This window comes from Podarcis vaucheri (assembly GCF_965113315.1).
Source record: "Podarcis vaucheri genome assembly, chromosome: Z".
Classification (NCBI taxonomy): Eukaryota; Metazoa; Chordata; class Lepidosauria; order Squamata; family Lacertidae; genus Podarcis; species Podarcis vaucheri.
The window spans coordinates 46,643,271-46,660,113 of NC_138758.1; the positions used below are offsets into that span (position 1 = coordinate 46,643,271).

The window sequence follows — 16,843 nt, forward strand, 5'->3', positions numbered from 1 at the left end:
GGGGCTAGGAGGGGACTAGCCCCAGGTACACATTGAAAGGACACAAACAAGGCGCTCCCACACAGGGATCCCTGTTCCGCCCCACCTGGCTGGCATGTCCCCAGCCCCCACGTTGGCTGGCTGGGCTCCCTCCTACATGGGCAGGCAGGTGGTGCAGCACGACTCTTCTTAGCTCCGGTGGCGAGAAATGGGCTGGCGTGGCAGGCCCTGTGAACCCTACACACTCCACCCAGTGCACACCTGCTTGGTAGTGTCAGCGTCAAGGGGTGAACTGGCACGGCGGGTTCGATTTGCCCTTAGTGCCCTGCCCAGCACACACCCCAGGTGCCAGGAAATGCTGCAATGCCACTGCACATAATTGTAGAAGTGGAAGGGACCCCAAGAGTCATCTAGTCCAACCCCCTGAAATGCAGGAACCTCAACCAAAGCATCCATGACAAATGCCCATCCAACCTCTGCTTTAAAACTTTGAAGGAAGGAGAGTTCACCACCTCTTGTGGGTGTCTGTTCTACTCCCTAACAGCTCTTGCTGTTCTTCCTGATGTTCCACCGACATCTCCTTTCTTGTAACTTGAATCCATGGGTTCAAATACTACCCTCCAGGGCAGAAGAAAACAGGCATTCTCCCATGTGAGTCAAGGAATAAGAATACAAGGTGGTGCTTCCAAGGTCTCTGTGTGGAGCCAAAATCCCCCTGTCTGGCCCAAGGCTTGTGCAGGCCTACACACACAATACATATATTTCCATTAGCTCTCTTTAGATCATATTCTGCAGCTTTCTGTTTGTGAGCCAGAGGCTCCAGGAGGATTCCCAGCTGTTTCCTCACACCTGATCAGTTCTGCTTGTCAGACTCACGTCAGTTTCTGGCAGCATGGGAAGCAGTACAGAAAGTGAATCCTTTATGATAATTCCCTTACTCAGATTTGTCTGGCCTCATCGTCAAAGTCTGGGGTTTTGAGGCTGGCAGATTAAAAATGAGTCTGAGACACCAATAAGCCCCAGTGAACTACAGGCATACAGAAGGTGGGCTGGTCAGTCCCCCATCCTGCTTGTGCCATTGTGGTTCTGCATGGCACTTTTCTAAAGCTGCCAGCCCACCAGAGGAGAGGGGGAAAGAAGTCAGGATTCACATGGTGGAGCTGGTCAAAAAGGAGAGGACAGTTGTGGGTGCATCCTAGAGTTTGAGTCCTGTCCCTGGGAGGCATTACTTTAGTGACCTAGAGAGGTTGGCAAAAACCTTAGCTGGAAAAGGCTCAGCTGAAATCCACCCCACCCCTGGCCAGGCAAAATTCACAACCATGTTTGCTGTCTGTGAACAGCCCACTTCCCCTTTTGTTAATTTTCATGAGGGCAGGCAGGCTGTGAATGGGACTTATGTGTCTATCCCACTTACTGATTAAAGTGCTGGACTGGGAAACCAGTATCAAATCCCCACTTGGCCAGAAAACTAACTGAGTGGCCTTGGGACAGTCGCCATCTCACCATCTCACCTGCTTTCACAGGGTCATTGCAATGATAAAATAGAGAGAGGGAGAACTGGGTAGCTTGAGTTTTCTAGAGGAAAGGTGGGATTTTAACTTAGTAAATAAATGTCCAACTCCTGCTGGGTACCCCATTATCTTACCCAGACGAAGAGCAGGCATGTTTGCCTTCAGTCTGATTTGGCTCCATTATGATTCTGTGTAGCTGCTAGTCATTATTTCTCAGTCTTGCAGAGTTGCTGCGAGGACAAAGTGGAGCAACTTGCTCCTCTGCATGCCAGCAATAATTAGGCCTCCATGCTGCCTGAAGCCAAATCAGAGTGAGGGCAATAGTTCACCCCCTCAATCTAGCATCTTGGGTGGGGGTGGGTGGGGAAAAGAAGAAGAAGATGAAAGTAGGCAAAAACTGAACAGAAAGGGCACCCAACAAGAATAGGGACCATGGCTATCGTAAATGCAGCCAGGACACAAATAGCCAGTGAAGAAGAGGTTTAAAAGGGATGAAAGGAGCACAATTTTAAAATAAATACATAAATAAAATGCCTTATATAGTACTCATTCCAATACAAAAAGAATTCTGGACTAAGTCTTACTAGCTGCTACAGAATCTGACAGATGCTCAGCAGTGTATGAGGTACGTAGAATAGAACAGAAATGCTACGTAGTAAGGATAAGAAAGGCTGAGGTTCAAATCCTGACTGCAAGGCAGTAGAGGCTGGGCCATATGGCAAATGGGGCACTGCTCTCTCAATCTCAGTCTGCCCTCAGCCAGCACTTCCCTCTCGCCTGCCTGCCTTCCTACCTAACAACCTGTGTAGGAGTGTCGCTCTGACTGACAGCCTCCTCTCCCTTAGTCTCATTGTTGTCCCCTATAGAATTCAACAGGTAGGAATTCCAACCCTAGCGGTTCCAACCAACACCAGCCACCACTGCACCAAGGGTGATACTTTCTCACACAAACCTAACTTACAGGTGCCACCAGGAATGTGGGCACCAAACAACAGGAGGGAGGTATCAGCACAGTTGGTTTAACTGTAGTGTTTGAAGAAGTTATAGAGAACAACAAGATCTTCAGACTGGAGAATCTGTGGCTAGCTGGTTGGAACCCTGAACAGAAGCACTCTGATAAGGAGGTGAGAAAATGCTGCAACATTTTGTTGCATGACCTGCTTGTTCATATTGGTCATAATGATTCATAGAAAACAGGCCACTCTCTTCTGGGCTGCCTGTCCAGATTAGAACTCCTTGCCCAATGGCAGTGAATCACCCAGTTTTGTCTGACCCAATTTTCAAGCAAGAGGGGAGCAGTGGCAGCTGTCAGAGAGGATAAACATAGCGCTGCAGTCAATAGGAATGATATATGGGACACAGCAGGAAAGGGGAGGGCCGTGGCAGCAGATTCAGGTCACGATCTTTTCCCTTTTTTCCTCACAAGAAAAGGACATGTCTAGCACCTGCAGATCATACTGAATTGAGCTGGGAGTTATAATCCTTAAGTAGCTTCCATCTCTTCTCTCTCTCCCCATCTCCCTCCTTCCCTACTCCCCCCTAAACATTTTGAGGACTTATAGATTCAGCATCAGCAAAACAGCACTAGGCAAGTTAGCTTAGAAAGGCACCTCAAGGAAGCAGCATAATGGGGTGAGCCAGCATGCTATCCACCCAATGTCTCTGGACTCTAACTGACCATTTGCCATTCTGGCTGGGGCTGATGGGAGTTAGGGCTGATGGAAGACACTGTGGTACAATGGTTAGAGTGCTGGACTAAGACCTGGAAGAGGAGGGTTCAAATCTGCACTTAGCCACGAAGCTCCCTGGGTAACCTCAAACCAGTCACCATCTCTCAGCCTAACTTACCTCACAGGATTGTCACAAAGAATAAAATGGGGAGTGGGAGAACCATGTGTACAACCCTGATTTCCTTGGAGGAATGGCGGGATATAAATGTAATAATACAATAATGCTTATTGTACAAGAACAATACCACTGCCTTTAAAACATGGACAAAATCTCTTCTTTGTAGCATTTGGCATTATGCAACAGGAGCATAAAGGAAGAGGCAGTTATCAAGCTGGTTCATGAAACCTGTAATATACTATAGGATGCCCAAAGAGTTTCTGTTATTCCAAATTTTCCCACAGATTCAGCTGAGACTTTGAGTCATGGGGGCAGGGTCTGGGACCTAGTAGACTAGGGTACATTAGGATCTTGGTTGTGTCAGGAAGGATTTCAGGAAGGATTTCAGAACCTTTTATGAGGGTGAAAGAGGAGAGCGCAAAATATGGTCTGAAGCTCAACATCAAAAATTCCCTAAGATCATGGCCACCGGTCCCATCACCTCTTGGTAAATAGAAGGGGAAGAAATGGAGGCAGTGAGAGATTTTACTTTCTTGGGCTCCATGATCACTGCAGATGGTGACACCAGTCACAAAATTAAAAGACACCTGCTTCTTAGGAGAAAAGCAATGACAAACCTAGACAACATCTTAAAAAGCAGAGACATCACCTTGCCGACAAAGGTCCATATAGTTAAAGCTATGGTTTTCCCAGTAGTGATGTATGGAAGTGAGAGCTGGACCATAAAGAAGGCTGATCGCCGAAGGATTGATGCTTTTGAATTATGGTGTTGGAGGAGACTCTTGAGAGTCCCATGGACTGCAAGAAGATCATACCTATACATTCTGAAGGAAATCAGCCCTGAGTGCTCACTGGAAGGACAGATCATGAAGCTGAGGCTTCAATACTTTGGCTACCTCATGAAGACTCCCTGGAAAAGACCCTGATGTTGGGAAAGATTGAGAGCACAAGGAGAAGGGGATGACAGAGGATGAGATGGTTAGACAGTGTTCTGGAAGCTACCAACATGAGTTTGACAAAACTGCGGGAGGCAGTGGAAGACAGGAGTGCCTGGCATGCTCTGGTCCACGGGGTCACAAAGAGTCAGACACGACTAAACGACTAAACAACAACATTAGTGGCACCTGGGTGCCATGCACTCTAGTTTCAACCCCCCCCCCCAGGCTCAAAGAAGACTCAGAAGGAAAGGATGAATCATGTGGGGAGCTATTGTCTGCCCCCTCCCCAACTCCAGGAGCTTCCAGGCTAGAGGGCAAAACTTTGCCAAAATCCCACAATCCAGAAAGCATTTTAACAATCCAGACCTCAGCTATCAGAGGCAGCTGCTACAGAATCAGGCAATGACCCTTTGAGAAACAACAAGGGCAGGGTTAACATCAGGTCCAGACCAGCTAACCTTTATAAGGCCTAAGAGTGGCACTGAGATAACTGTCCTTCGGCGAGTTCCTAGCCAGCATGTGCCAGTGATTTGTTCAGGATCCTGAAAGGCCAGGGTTTGGGGCCTTTTGTAATCCTGCCTAATCTATCTTGACTTTACCCTAAAAGAGGTGACTCTGCTCCCCGGGACAGAACATTGCCCTTCTAGCAAGTGCCATTGCTTCAACCCAATTTTGCTAGAATTTAAGCTGTGAGTTCCCCTTCATGGATCACTGCCTTGCCGTGGCGAAGGGGCTTGAATAACTCAGAGAAGCTATGAGCTATGACGTGCAGGGCCACCCAAGATGGACAGGTCATAGTGGAGAGTTTTGACCAAACGTGCTCCACCTGGAGCAGGAACCGGCAAGCCACTCCAGTATCCCTGCCAAGAAAACTCCATGGACAAAGACAACAGGTATATAAAAGTTATGATGCTGGAAGATGGGCCCCTCAGGTCAGAAGGCGTCCAACATGCTACTGAGGAAGAGCGGAGGACAAGTACAAGTAGATTCAGAGCTGATGAAGCGGCTGGGCCAAAGCCGAAGGACGCTCAGTTGCGGATATGCCTGGAAGCGAAAGGAAAGTCCAATGCTGTAAAGAAAAATATTGCATAGGAACCTGGAATGTAAGAACCATGAACCTTGGTAAGTTGGATGTGGTAAAAAATGAGATGGCAAGAATAAATATTGATATCCTGGGCATCAGTGAACTAAAATGGACGGGAATGGGCGGATTCAGTTCGGATGACCATCACATCTACTACTGTGGGCAAGAATCCCGTAAAAGAAATGGAGTGGCCCTCATAGTCAACAAAAGAGTGGCAAAAGCTGTACTGGGATACAATCTCAAAAATGATAGAATGATCTCGATACGAATCCAAGGCAGACCTTTTAACATCACTGTAATCCAAGTTTATGTACCAACCACTGGTGCTGAAGAAACTGAAATTGACCAATTCTATGAAGACTTACAACACCTTATAGAAATGACACCAAAGAAGGATGTTCTTCTCATTATAGGGGATTGGAATGCTAAAGTAGGGAGTCAAGAGATAAAAGGAACAACTGGCAAGTTTGGCCTTGGAGTTCAAAATGAAGCAGGGCAAAGACTAATAGAGTTCTGCCAAGAGAACAAGCTGGTCATCACAAACACTCTTTTCCAACAACACAAGAGACGACTCTACACATGGACATCACCAGATGGGCAGCATCGAAATCAGATTGATTATATTCTCTGCAGCCAAAGGTGGAGAAGCTCTATACAGTCAGCAAAAACAAGACCTGGAGCTGACTGTGGCTCAGATCATCAGCTTCTTATAGCAAAATTCAAGCTTAAACTGAAGAAAGTAGGAAAAACCACTGGGCCGGTAAGATACAATCTAAGTCAAATCCCTTATGAATACACAGTGGAAGTGAGGAACAGGTTTAAGGATTTAGATTTGGTGGACAGAGTGCCTGAAGAACTATGGATGGAGGCTCGTAACATTATACAAGAGGCAGCAACTAAAACCATCCCAATGAAAAGGAAATACAAGAAAGCAAAGTGGCTGTCCAACGAGGCCTTACAAATAGCGGGAGAGAGAAGGCAAGCAAAATGCGAGGGAGATAGTGAAAGATGCAGGAAATTGAATGCAGATTTCCAAAAAAATAGCAAGGAGAGACAAGAAGGCCTTCTTAAACGAGCAATGCAAAGAAATAGAGGAAAACAATAGAATGGGAAAAACCAGAGATCTGTTCAAGAAAATTGGAGATATGAAAGGAACATTTCGTACAAAGATTTCCATAATAAAAGACAAAAGTGGAAAGGACCTAACAGAAGCAGAAGACATCAAGAAGAGGTGGCAAGAATACACAGAGGAACTATACCAGAAAGAAATGGATGTCTCGTATACCCAAGGTAGTGTGGTTGCTGACCTTGAGCCAGACATCCTGGAGAGTGAAGTCAAATGGGCCTTAGAAAGCACTGCTAATAACAAGGCCAGTGGAAGTGATGATATTCCAGCTGAACTATTTAAAATTTTAAAAGATGATGCTGTTAAGGTGCTACACTCAATATGCCAGCAAATTTTGAAAACTCAGCAGTGGCCAGAGGATTGGAGAAGATCAGTCTACATCCCAATCCCAAAGAAGGGAAGTGCCAAAGAATGCTCCAACTACCGCACAATTGCACTCATTTCACACACTAGCAAGGTTATGCTTAAAATTCTACAAGGCAGGCTTAAGCAGTATGTGGACCGAGAACTCCCAGAAGTGCAAGCTGGATTTAGAAGAGGCAGAGGAACCAGAGATCAAATTGCAAACATGCGCTGGATTATGGAGAAAGCTAGAGAGTTCCAGAAAGACATCTACTTCTGCTTCATTGACTATGCAAAAGCCTTTGACTGTGTCGACCACAGCAAACTATGGCAAGTTCTTAAAGAAATGGGAGTGCCTGATCACCTCATCTGTCTCCTGAGAAATCTCTATGTGGGACAAGAAGCTACAGTTAGAACTGGATATGGAACAACTGATTGGTTCAAAATTGGGAAAGGAGTACGGCAAGGCTGTATATTGTCTCCCTGCTTGTTTAACTTATATGCAGAATTCATCATGTGAAAGGCTGGGCTGGATGAATCCCATGCCGGAATTAAGATTGCCGGAAGAAATATCAACAACCTCAGATATGCAGATGACACAACCTTGATGGCAGAAAGTGAGGAGGAATTAAAGAACCTTTTAATGAGGGTGAAAGAGGAGAGCGCAAAATATGGTCTGAAACTTAACATCAAAAAAACAAAGATCATGGCCACTGGGCCCATCACCTCCTGGCAAATAGAAGGGGAAGAAATGGAGGCAGTGAGAGATTTTACTTTCTTGGGCTCCATGATCACTGCAGATGGTGACACCAGTCACAAAATTAAAAGACACCTGCTCCTTGGGACAAGGCGATGGCAAACCTAGACAGGATCATTAAAAGCAGAGACATCACCTTACCAACAAAGGTCCGTGTAGTTAAAGCCATGGTTTTCCCAGTAGTGATGTATGGAAGTGAGAGCTGGACCATAAAGAAGGCTGATCGCCGAATAATTGATGCTTTTGAATTATGGTGCTGGAGGAGACTCTTGAGAGTCCCATGGACTGCAAGAAGAACAAACGAATCCATTCTGAATGAAATCAGCCCTGAGTGCTCACTGGAAGGACAGATCGTGAAGCTGAGGCTCCAATACTTTGGCCACCTCATGAGAAGAGAAGACTCCATGGAAAAGACCCTGATGCTGGGAAAGATGGAGGGCACAAGGAGAAGGGGACGACAGAGGATGAGATGGTTGGACAGTGTTCTTGAAGCTGCAAACATGAGTCTGACCAAACTGTGGGAGGTAGTGGAAGATAGGAGTGCCTGGCGTGCTCTGGTCCATGGGGTCATGAAGAGTCGGACACTACTAAACGACTAAAAAACAACAACAACAAGCTGTGAGTTTGGTGTCTCTGGATGGACTGGAGGGTGTGAAGAATGGCAAATACTCCGAAGCCCAACAAAAACTGTCCCATTTGATTCAAACACATCATCACCATGAAATCTAACTGTTCCCCACTGAGACCCAGAGAAGGTCAAGCCTTCAGATCTAACCCTGAAACCTGACAATCCAATTGATGGTATCATACGACCACATTGCTCTTTAGTAGTAACAAAAGGAATCCAAACTGGCAGTCTTGATTCACAGTGTAATCCAAACAAGGGTTGAGTGGGTTGCTGCTGTAGTCATTCATACTATCATTCATCCTCTCTTTACTCTTAACATACTTGCTATGGCTAACTGCCATGATTGCAACCACTACAGTTATGATTTCAGATGCTAGTGGACAGCAACTCCAGCCAGACCAAGCTAATGGCTGCGATGAGTGAAAGTGTAGTCTAACAACATCTGGGGATACACAGTTTCTTCCTACTTGAAATTAGCCTTTGGTCTGATTCCACAGGACTCTTTTTAACTTTTTCATCTTCATTTAAATTTTCCCTCAGTTTATAACCTACCTGCACATAGAAAACTAAGATATCACAAAGATGACTAAGCTACAATCCTTTCCCTTGATGAGCAAGATGGGAAGTTTTTGAGTTAAGAGAATTGTTGTCCAAGAGTCTAATCTCCCTCCCTACATTCAAAAGTGGGAGGGCTAGCATCTCCAGCTAAGGATCTCAGGAGCAGAGATGGGTTGGGAAAGGCGATTGCCAGAGATCACCAAGGAGACACTGCAACACAGAACAGAAAGGGAGCATAAGAAGACCTCTACAGGGTCAGAACAAAGGCCCATCTACTCCAACATTCTTTTATGATAACGGCCAAACAGATTCCTCCCGGAAGCATACAAACAGAACCCAAGTGCAACAACCCCCCTCCCTCATTTGTGTTTCTCAGGAACTGTTACTCAGAGGCATGCTGCCTCCAACAGTGGAGGCAGAACATAAACCACCATGGCTAGTAGCAACTGATAGCCTTACCCTACATGAATTTGTTGAATCCTATTGGAGATTACTATGATTAAGTAGTATATAAATTGTTGAAATCATCATCATCAACAACAACATTGGTAGCCATCACTGCATCTTGAAGAAGTGAACCACACAGTTTAATTCAGTGCTGTGCAAAGACACTAGCAATGTTGGGAGTGAGGGGGGAAGAGTGTGCTTAAAATGACAAAGATCCCATGTCAAACTCCAGGTTAAGGCATCAGGACTGAAAAAGGTTTCAGAATGTCATTGTTAGCAGCACTAGTCAAGACGGGCCAGTGGTGTAAATCAGTTATCAGATAGAGTCGTATGAGCAAGACTAGCAGAGGTTACTTAGCCAGGAGAATAGGATGGGTGCCTTACAATATATCTGTGACCTTTAAAACTATGCTTTAGCCTTACCCTCCTCTTCCCTCTCTCTCCCCCACTACAATCGAGGAGGTGGCTCTCAGAATAATTAGCTAAGATCTTTGACTTTCTTCTCCAGCTGCTTTGCAAGAGCTCATTAAGCATTATTTACAGGGCCACAGGTAATGTGTCTCCTCTGATCTGATTAGCAGCCAAGCACAAACCACTGTCACGAATCAGTAATCTGTTGTGGCTTGAAGGACAGTTTAGGGGAAAGAGCAACGTCTCCAAGATACCACTTACTGTCCTGAGTTGCAAGAGTCTGTAAGGAGGAGGCAAAGAAGAGAAAGGACCATCACAACCAGAATGACATCCCGTTGGTCAATCTAGCACATCTGTAGGGACATAGGAAATTGCTAGCAAGGGTAGGATCTATCTAGACCAGTCCACACTTAGGGTAGCCCACATAGTATCCTCTATATGTTGTTGGGCTCCAGCTCCCATCATCCCCAGTCAACATAATAACAATAATAACAGTAATTTATTATTTGTATCTCACCCATCTAGCTGGGTTTCCCCAGCCACTCTGGGCGGCTTCCAACAAAGATTAAAAATACCGTAATACATCAAACATTAAAAGCTTCCCTGAAGGGCTGCCTTCAGATGTCTTCTAAATGTCAGGTAGTTGTTTATCTCTTTGACATCTGATGGCAGGGCGTTCCACAGGGCAGGCACCACTACCGAGAAGGCCCTCTGCCTGGTTCCCTGTAGCTTTGCTTCTCGCAATTAGGGAACCGCCAGAAGGCCCTTGGCGCTGGTCCTCAGTGTCTGGGCAGAACGATGGGGGTGGAGACACTCCTTCAAGTATACTGGGAGTTTAATGGCCAGAGATGATGGGAGTTGCCATGCAGTAGTACTACGGGGAGTCAGTCTTGTTTAGACTGACTGACAGTAGCTCTTCAGGACTGCAGGCAGGGATCTCTTCAAGCCCTACCTGTTCTTTCACCTGAAACATTCTGCATGTAAACCACTGAGCTGCATCCCTTTCTCCTGCTACTCTGAGGAGCAATAGTCTCCCAGGATCTCAAACAGAATGCCTTCTCAGCTCTAACATATGTGGCAGGGGTGGCAACCACTGGCAAGGGATCTTTTATAGTAGATTCATTCAGGCTTTAGCCAATCTGTGCTTCAGTGTATCTGTGGTCGCAATTGGAAGATGACATCAGAGTTGGGCTACAGTCCCCATAATCCTGAGCTTTTAGCTATGCTTGCTGGGGTTGAAAGGAGATGGAACCCAACAACAGCTGGAAGGCCACAGGAGCCCCACTCCTGACTTTAAATCACCACCATCCTCACTGAATGCTTCAGTGTTGTTTTTTCACACCCCCTCCCCTTAATCTCATTGACTGAGTCAATCAGGCTCATTTAATTTATTTTGCAGAGAGTACCCTCAGATATAAAACCCCACACTGGATATCACCAAACTTCGGATGCTTCTGGCTGGAACCTTTGGCTGGGAATGTTGTCATTATTATAGTCCAGGACAGAGAACCTGTACCCTCCAGGTTGTTGGATGCAAAATCCCATCATCCCTGACCATTGGCAATGCTGGCTTGACTCCAGGGCAATGCAGGGCAGGCAGATCACTGCACATAAAGGCCACCATCTTATGTCAATGGGGTTAGCTCAGAATCTAGTGGATCTTGAGCTTGTTCAACCCCTTGCCAGAATGCTCTGTTTCAAGAGTTTCCATGGACTCTTGCTGCTGGGGAACCAGCCAGTGGCCCTTCCACCGGCCTACATATTAGGCAGGTGGAAGGAGGAGCTCCACATTAGTGAAGTGATGGTGGCATCATTTCAAAGACAGAGGTCAGCAGAAATGGATGGAAGGGCACCTTGGCCCAATCCACCACCACCAACCAAGCCCAGCACAAAGATAGTTTGGATTGCACCCTAAACCGAACATTTCAAACTAAGATCATGTTAGGTGTCAGTTGTCCCACTGCCTTTGCATTCATTGACCACTGAGGAGAGTGATTCCATCCACAACTTTCCTTATATTATCACAAGGACCAGAAACATGCATCAGCAAAAAAAAAAAAAAGAAGAAGAAGAAGAAGAAGAAGAAGAAGAAGAAGAAGAAGAAGAAGAAGAAGAAGAAACAGAATATGGCTGGGCTTAAAGGTTCCTAGTTCAGATTATTTGGGTTCACAGAATGCGTGGGCCACAATTCCCAGCACCCTTGGCAAATTACAGTTCTGGTGAACTTTTTTTTAAAGGGGTGCCTTAAATGTATAGGGTATATGCAGTCAAAGTTTTAAGAAAGAAACAAACAAAAAAAATCACAGCTTTTCCACCTGAGGCCCCCCTGAAAAATGTGGTGAATACCTGCAAAAATATCACTGACATTGCCCTTTTACTCCATGTGAACAGGGCAGTGAATTCAGGGTGGGGAATTTTCAATCAATGCTACAAAACTTCAGGAAAAGGTCATGGAACATCCCAGAGAGAGAATGGAATGGAGATCAGAGGAACTGACGCCAGTAAGTCTAACTCCTTTCTTCCCTTACCTTGTAAGTGGAGTTTGCTCTCAGCGCTTTGCAGAAGGACAGAACTCACAGAGTCCAGATTGTCGTAACTGTTACAGCCCAATGGGCCTGTCCGTGTTTCGGTTACCTAAAGCAGCAGAGATTTTAAAAAGAAAGCAAGCAAAATCATTTCCTTTGCCAACAGTATGTAAAGACTAGGGAATGGTATGTAAGTAGAGCCTGTTGGATCAGAACAGAAGGCCCATACGGTCTACCACTCTGTTCTCATGATGGCCAAATGCATACCTAATGGAAGTCCTCATGCATTACTTGAGGGCAAGTGTTGTCTCCACATTTGTGATTCTAAGAAACTGGTATTCAGAGGCATTTAGTGCCTCCAGTTGTGAAGGGAGAGCCTTGCCATGGTGGCTTGTACCCATCAATAATTTTTTTTACTCAAATAATTTGCCTTATCTTCTTTTAAAGCCTTCCAAGTTGGTGGCTATCACTGCCACATGTAGGAGAGGATGCCACAGTTTAACTCTGCCCTCTGTGAAGTTCTTTCATTTAAGAGTCCTAAATTTCACAAAATTCATTCAGCTCATGTTATATGGGAGGGAGGAAAACTTTTTTCCTGTCCACTTTCTACACACCATGAATTTCTCTATGAGGGGGTCATGTTTCCAGAATCCCCTGGGGAATTCCTCTTCCCCATTGCTTCCACACTTGAGGAGGAGCTTAAAGTGATGAGACTAGTCAGAACAGCTGTTGAGGAGGAACCCTCAAAGTGTGCCCTGGCAGCTAGCTAGCGGAGAATGTTGTATAACACTTGCATGTTGGGAGCCAATGTAACTGAGTGCTTTGCCAGCAAAGAATTAAAACCCAGTCACTTGTCCTTGTTGGTTCAGGTCTGGGTTGGTCTGGGTGTGGGTTGGGATGCTCACAGGGTTGTTGTGGGGAATAAATGAGAAGGCAGAGAACCATGTGCACCACCTTGAACTTCTCAGAGAAAAGGTAGGATATAAATGCAATAAAATTGCAAAGTAACTTCCAGTGGTGGGGGTTTTTTTGGGGGAGGGGAGAATTGCAGCCTGTAATAGCTTAATTAGACCTTTGCTTGGGGAATGTGACTTATTTTCTCCCCGCCCCCCTGCTCCATTCACCCAGTATCAGTAGATTGCTTTCACAGATTGAAAAGGTCTTTGTCTGAAGGCCCATTTCTGCTTCTTTTGTCAGTGCCCCTCTGCTGCTACTCTCCTGTGCCTTGTACTGCATCCCTGACCACCTGTATCTGGAAAAGTATTGTCCAGTCCTATTGTCAGCTCTTGTTGCTGATACACCTGAGAGCCTGTGAAAAGACTTCCAAGCTAAATTGTGCAGCATAAAAGGCTGGACAGAAACAACAGTTACCATTGTGTGAGCTCCTCTCTGTGTGTGTGTGTGTGCAAAGACGCTCCTCTCCACCTCCTATCGCTTCAGCAGCTTCTGTGGTGATTTGCCTGGTTGGGTTTTGTGAGGTGTTGACTAGAGCTGAACTTGACATACTCAGAAGCTGCAGGGGCTGGTTCGTTAGGGCAGATAGGGCACTGCCAACTAGTCCACACCTGCCTGTCTGCTTACAACCAATCCGGGGGGGGGGTAGGGTGGCACCTCCTTGTCCCCCTAAATCCCTTGTGGAACTCAGCAAGAACGAGGATGGGGACAAAAGGTGAATTAGTTGGCTCTGCCTATCAGTGACTCTGGTTCCACCAACTGTGGGCCTTCCTGCCTTCTGCTCTTCCATACCCTATGGGCAACAGCCAGCGGGGTTTTTTTTCTGGGGGTACTCAAGGGTATGCATTACCAGCACATTTTTTTAAAAGGCTAAAAGTGTGACAGGGATCCCCAGGTGACATCTAGTCCAACCCCCTGAAATGCAGTCATCACATCTGAATTCCTGGCAGATGGCCGTCCAACCTCTGTTTCAAAACCTCCAATAAATAAGAGCCCATCATTTTCTGAGGTAGTCCATTCCACTGCCATTCTTACTGTCAGCCAGTTCTTCCTAATGTATAGTTAGAATTTCCTTTCTCATCATTTGAATCCATTGGTCTGAGTCGTACCCTCTGGAGCAAGAGAAGACAAGCCTACTCCATCTTCAGGTTGACAGCCCTTTAGGTATTTGAAGATGACTATCACATCCCCTCTCAATCTCCTCTCCTCCAGGCTATACATACCCAACTCCTCAACCATTCTTCATAAGGCTTTGTTTCCTTCTGAGAAGAAAACTGTTGGCTTAACTTTTGTGGGTTTGGGCACCTGTGTTTGCAGGGGCTGGTTTTTGGGAGGAAGCAAAGTGCTTTAAAAAGAGAAAGAAAAGAAAATGGGTGTTGTGCTCTAATTGGCGATGATAGTGGCAACAGTTCCTTTTTTCCTTATTCTTATTTTTGCCTTGCCTGTGGTGGTGGTGGTGGAGCTTCTCAAGACTCCTACCTACTCCTTCCAAATGTTTTGAACTGGTGCTGCACAGCAACCCTTTGGAAGAACAGCATTTGGAACAAACACATCATCAGCAGCAACACCTTATGTTCAAAGGAGTGGGCATTTTCCACCCTCCTCCTCCTAACACTTTCATTGGTCAACTCTGCTTTTTTGTTTATTATGCACAATAAACCCTTTCCCTCAATTTCTCATTTTTCCAATCTCAAGTTCAGCTATTTACATTTCTGCACCAGTTCTCAATTCTTTATATATGAAAAGTCCTCATGACATTTCATCAGCAACATAACATGTACTGACCTGGACCCTGAACATTATCTAAAGCCCTTCTTCTTAATGCCTCCTCCACGAGAGGGTGACAACATGAGAACAAGCCTTTTCTGTGGTGGCTTCCTCTTTGTGGAATGCTGTCCCGGGGGGGGGGGGGCTCACCTGGCATCTAAAGTTATGTAATATTCCACTTCTCCCAGGCCTTTGGCTAATTAAATAATCTATGGCTTTTAAAATGTTTTTTTTTGGGGGGGGGATTTTGTTTTGTTGCTGCTGTGGCAGCTGTTTTATATATTTTGTGTTTCTATACAGTGAACTGCCCAGTGATCTTTGGATAAAGGGTGGTGTATAAATTTAATTAATAAAAATCATGCACATTTCTCCTTGCATTCAAATTATAATGTATATGCACACTTTCTAATAGCTAATACATTTTTTGCACACATTATTTAGTTAGGGAAGTGCATCACAAATTTAAGAGAAGAAAGAATTTCAAAGGATATGTGTGTTTAATATCATTTATCGTTTGAGGAAGAGAAAGTCAAGTAGTTTCAGCTTTAAAGACAAACTGAATCAAAATTCTCCCCAATCCTTACCTGCAACAAAATGCCTCCTAAATGCTGTGATGCTGTTCCTTTCCATCACAACATCAGTACCCTCACTCTCTTTAAATCCAGTTTCCTCAGGCTCAGTGAACACATGCAACCAAAGGCATACCTTGATTGCTCCGGTAGAGATCTGGATCTCATGAAGGCGCCTCATAGTTCCATCCCGGTCCAAGAAATAGGAGGAGGCGAGCTGGTGAAGGGACTCGACACTTTGAGACGCATTGCCCGACTTTCGATCGAGTCGGCTTTTATCCATGTACATGGTCAAAGCCTCCTCTCCTAGCAGGGAAAAGAAGAAAGCATGAATGCGAGGGAGAGGAGGGGGATGAAGGAGGAGGAATAAGAAAGGAGGAGGAAGGAGAAAGAAGAGGTTGGTGAGAAGGAGAAGAATCACAGTGATGAGAAGGAGAAGGTGTAAAAGTGTTACCACATCACTGACACCCAAAGTATGAAAAAGAACCATAAGGAAAGCTTCACATCTCAGTGCAAATCTGCCATTTTACACTCTCTTCATCAATGCTGTTTTAAACCATAAGCAACGAAAGCATCATTTTGGACACTAGGAAGAATCTAGGGTGATGTGGAAAGTGCATGGGATTTTGTGAAACCTGACGAAGGAGACATGGAGGATCTCTGCTTCTCTTTAAAAAGTAAAGGCTTCTAGTATTTATATGTGCTTGACAACATTGACACAGTGTCTGCAGAACAATAGCACAATTAGGGCTAGGAGTGTTGTCTTGGCAACATACACACACACAGAGAGAGATTTTTTCCAAACTTAAGTTATACATATGCACGCCTATTTCCTCATATAGTTCTGATGCCAAGTGTACCCCAAACCATCCCAGGTCAGATCACGGCTGCTCTGAAGCACCAAATCAGGTCCTAAATCAAATGGGGGGAGGCAACATGCACAGAGCTACTATGGAGTAGCAGTCACTGGGATGAAAGAAGTGGTGTCACAATTGTGAGCATGCCCATTTTCACCTGCAAAAAGCATGGGTGGATATGTTCGAGGAAGGGAGGAAAAGAGCAACACATCACCTCCCTGGAAAGAGCCAGCAACAGTAATCAAGAAGGGTTAATAGATTTTTTCTGCATTATTAAGTCCTAATTTCTCATTTATTAAGCAGACGCAGTGTTCAAAGTCATCTTCCCTTCAGGGCATTCCCTGAAAATTAGCTTTCAGCTCTGCCCACTCCATCCTCAAGCAGATGCATTCCAAGGAACTACCTAGCACATTCTCTCTTTACTTCTACTTCTTTTATAGAAACAAAAAGAGGACAGGGCCTTTTACTGGCACTGGGACAAAGGGATTGGCACTGGGGCAGATCAGAATTAGGCTGGGAGGGCCAGACATACTGCAGCAAAT

At 45.3% G+C, this 16,843-nt stretch overlaps 1 protein-coding gene across 2 annotated transcripts in view; it reads right to left on the minus strand.

Moving 5' to 3' along the window:
• BRINP1 (BMP/retinoic acid inducible neural specific 1) overlaps nt 1–16,843 on the minus strand; it is a 118,968-nt gene that overhangs the window by 21,508 nt on the left and 80,617 nt on the right. For both annotated transcript variants that reach the window (XM_082208881.1, XM_082208882.1), the window contains exons 4-5: nt 15,581–15,750; nt 12,158–12,263 (exon numbers count right to left, since the gene is read on the minus strand). In XM_082208881.1, coding sequence (XP_082065007.1) covers nt 12,158–12,263; nt 15,581–15,750 — 276 coding nt within the window. The remainder of the gene's footprint in view (nt 1–12,157; nt 12,264–15,580; nt 15,751–16,843) is intronic.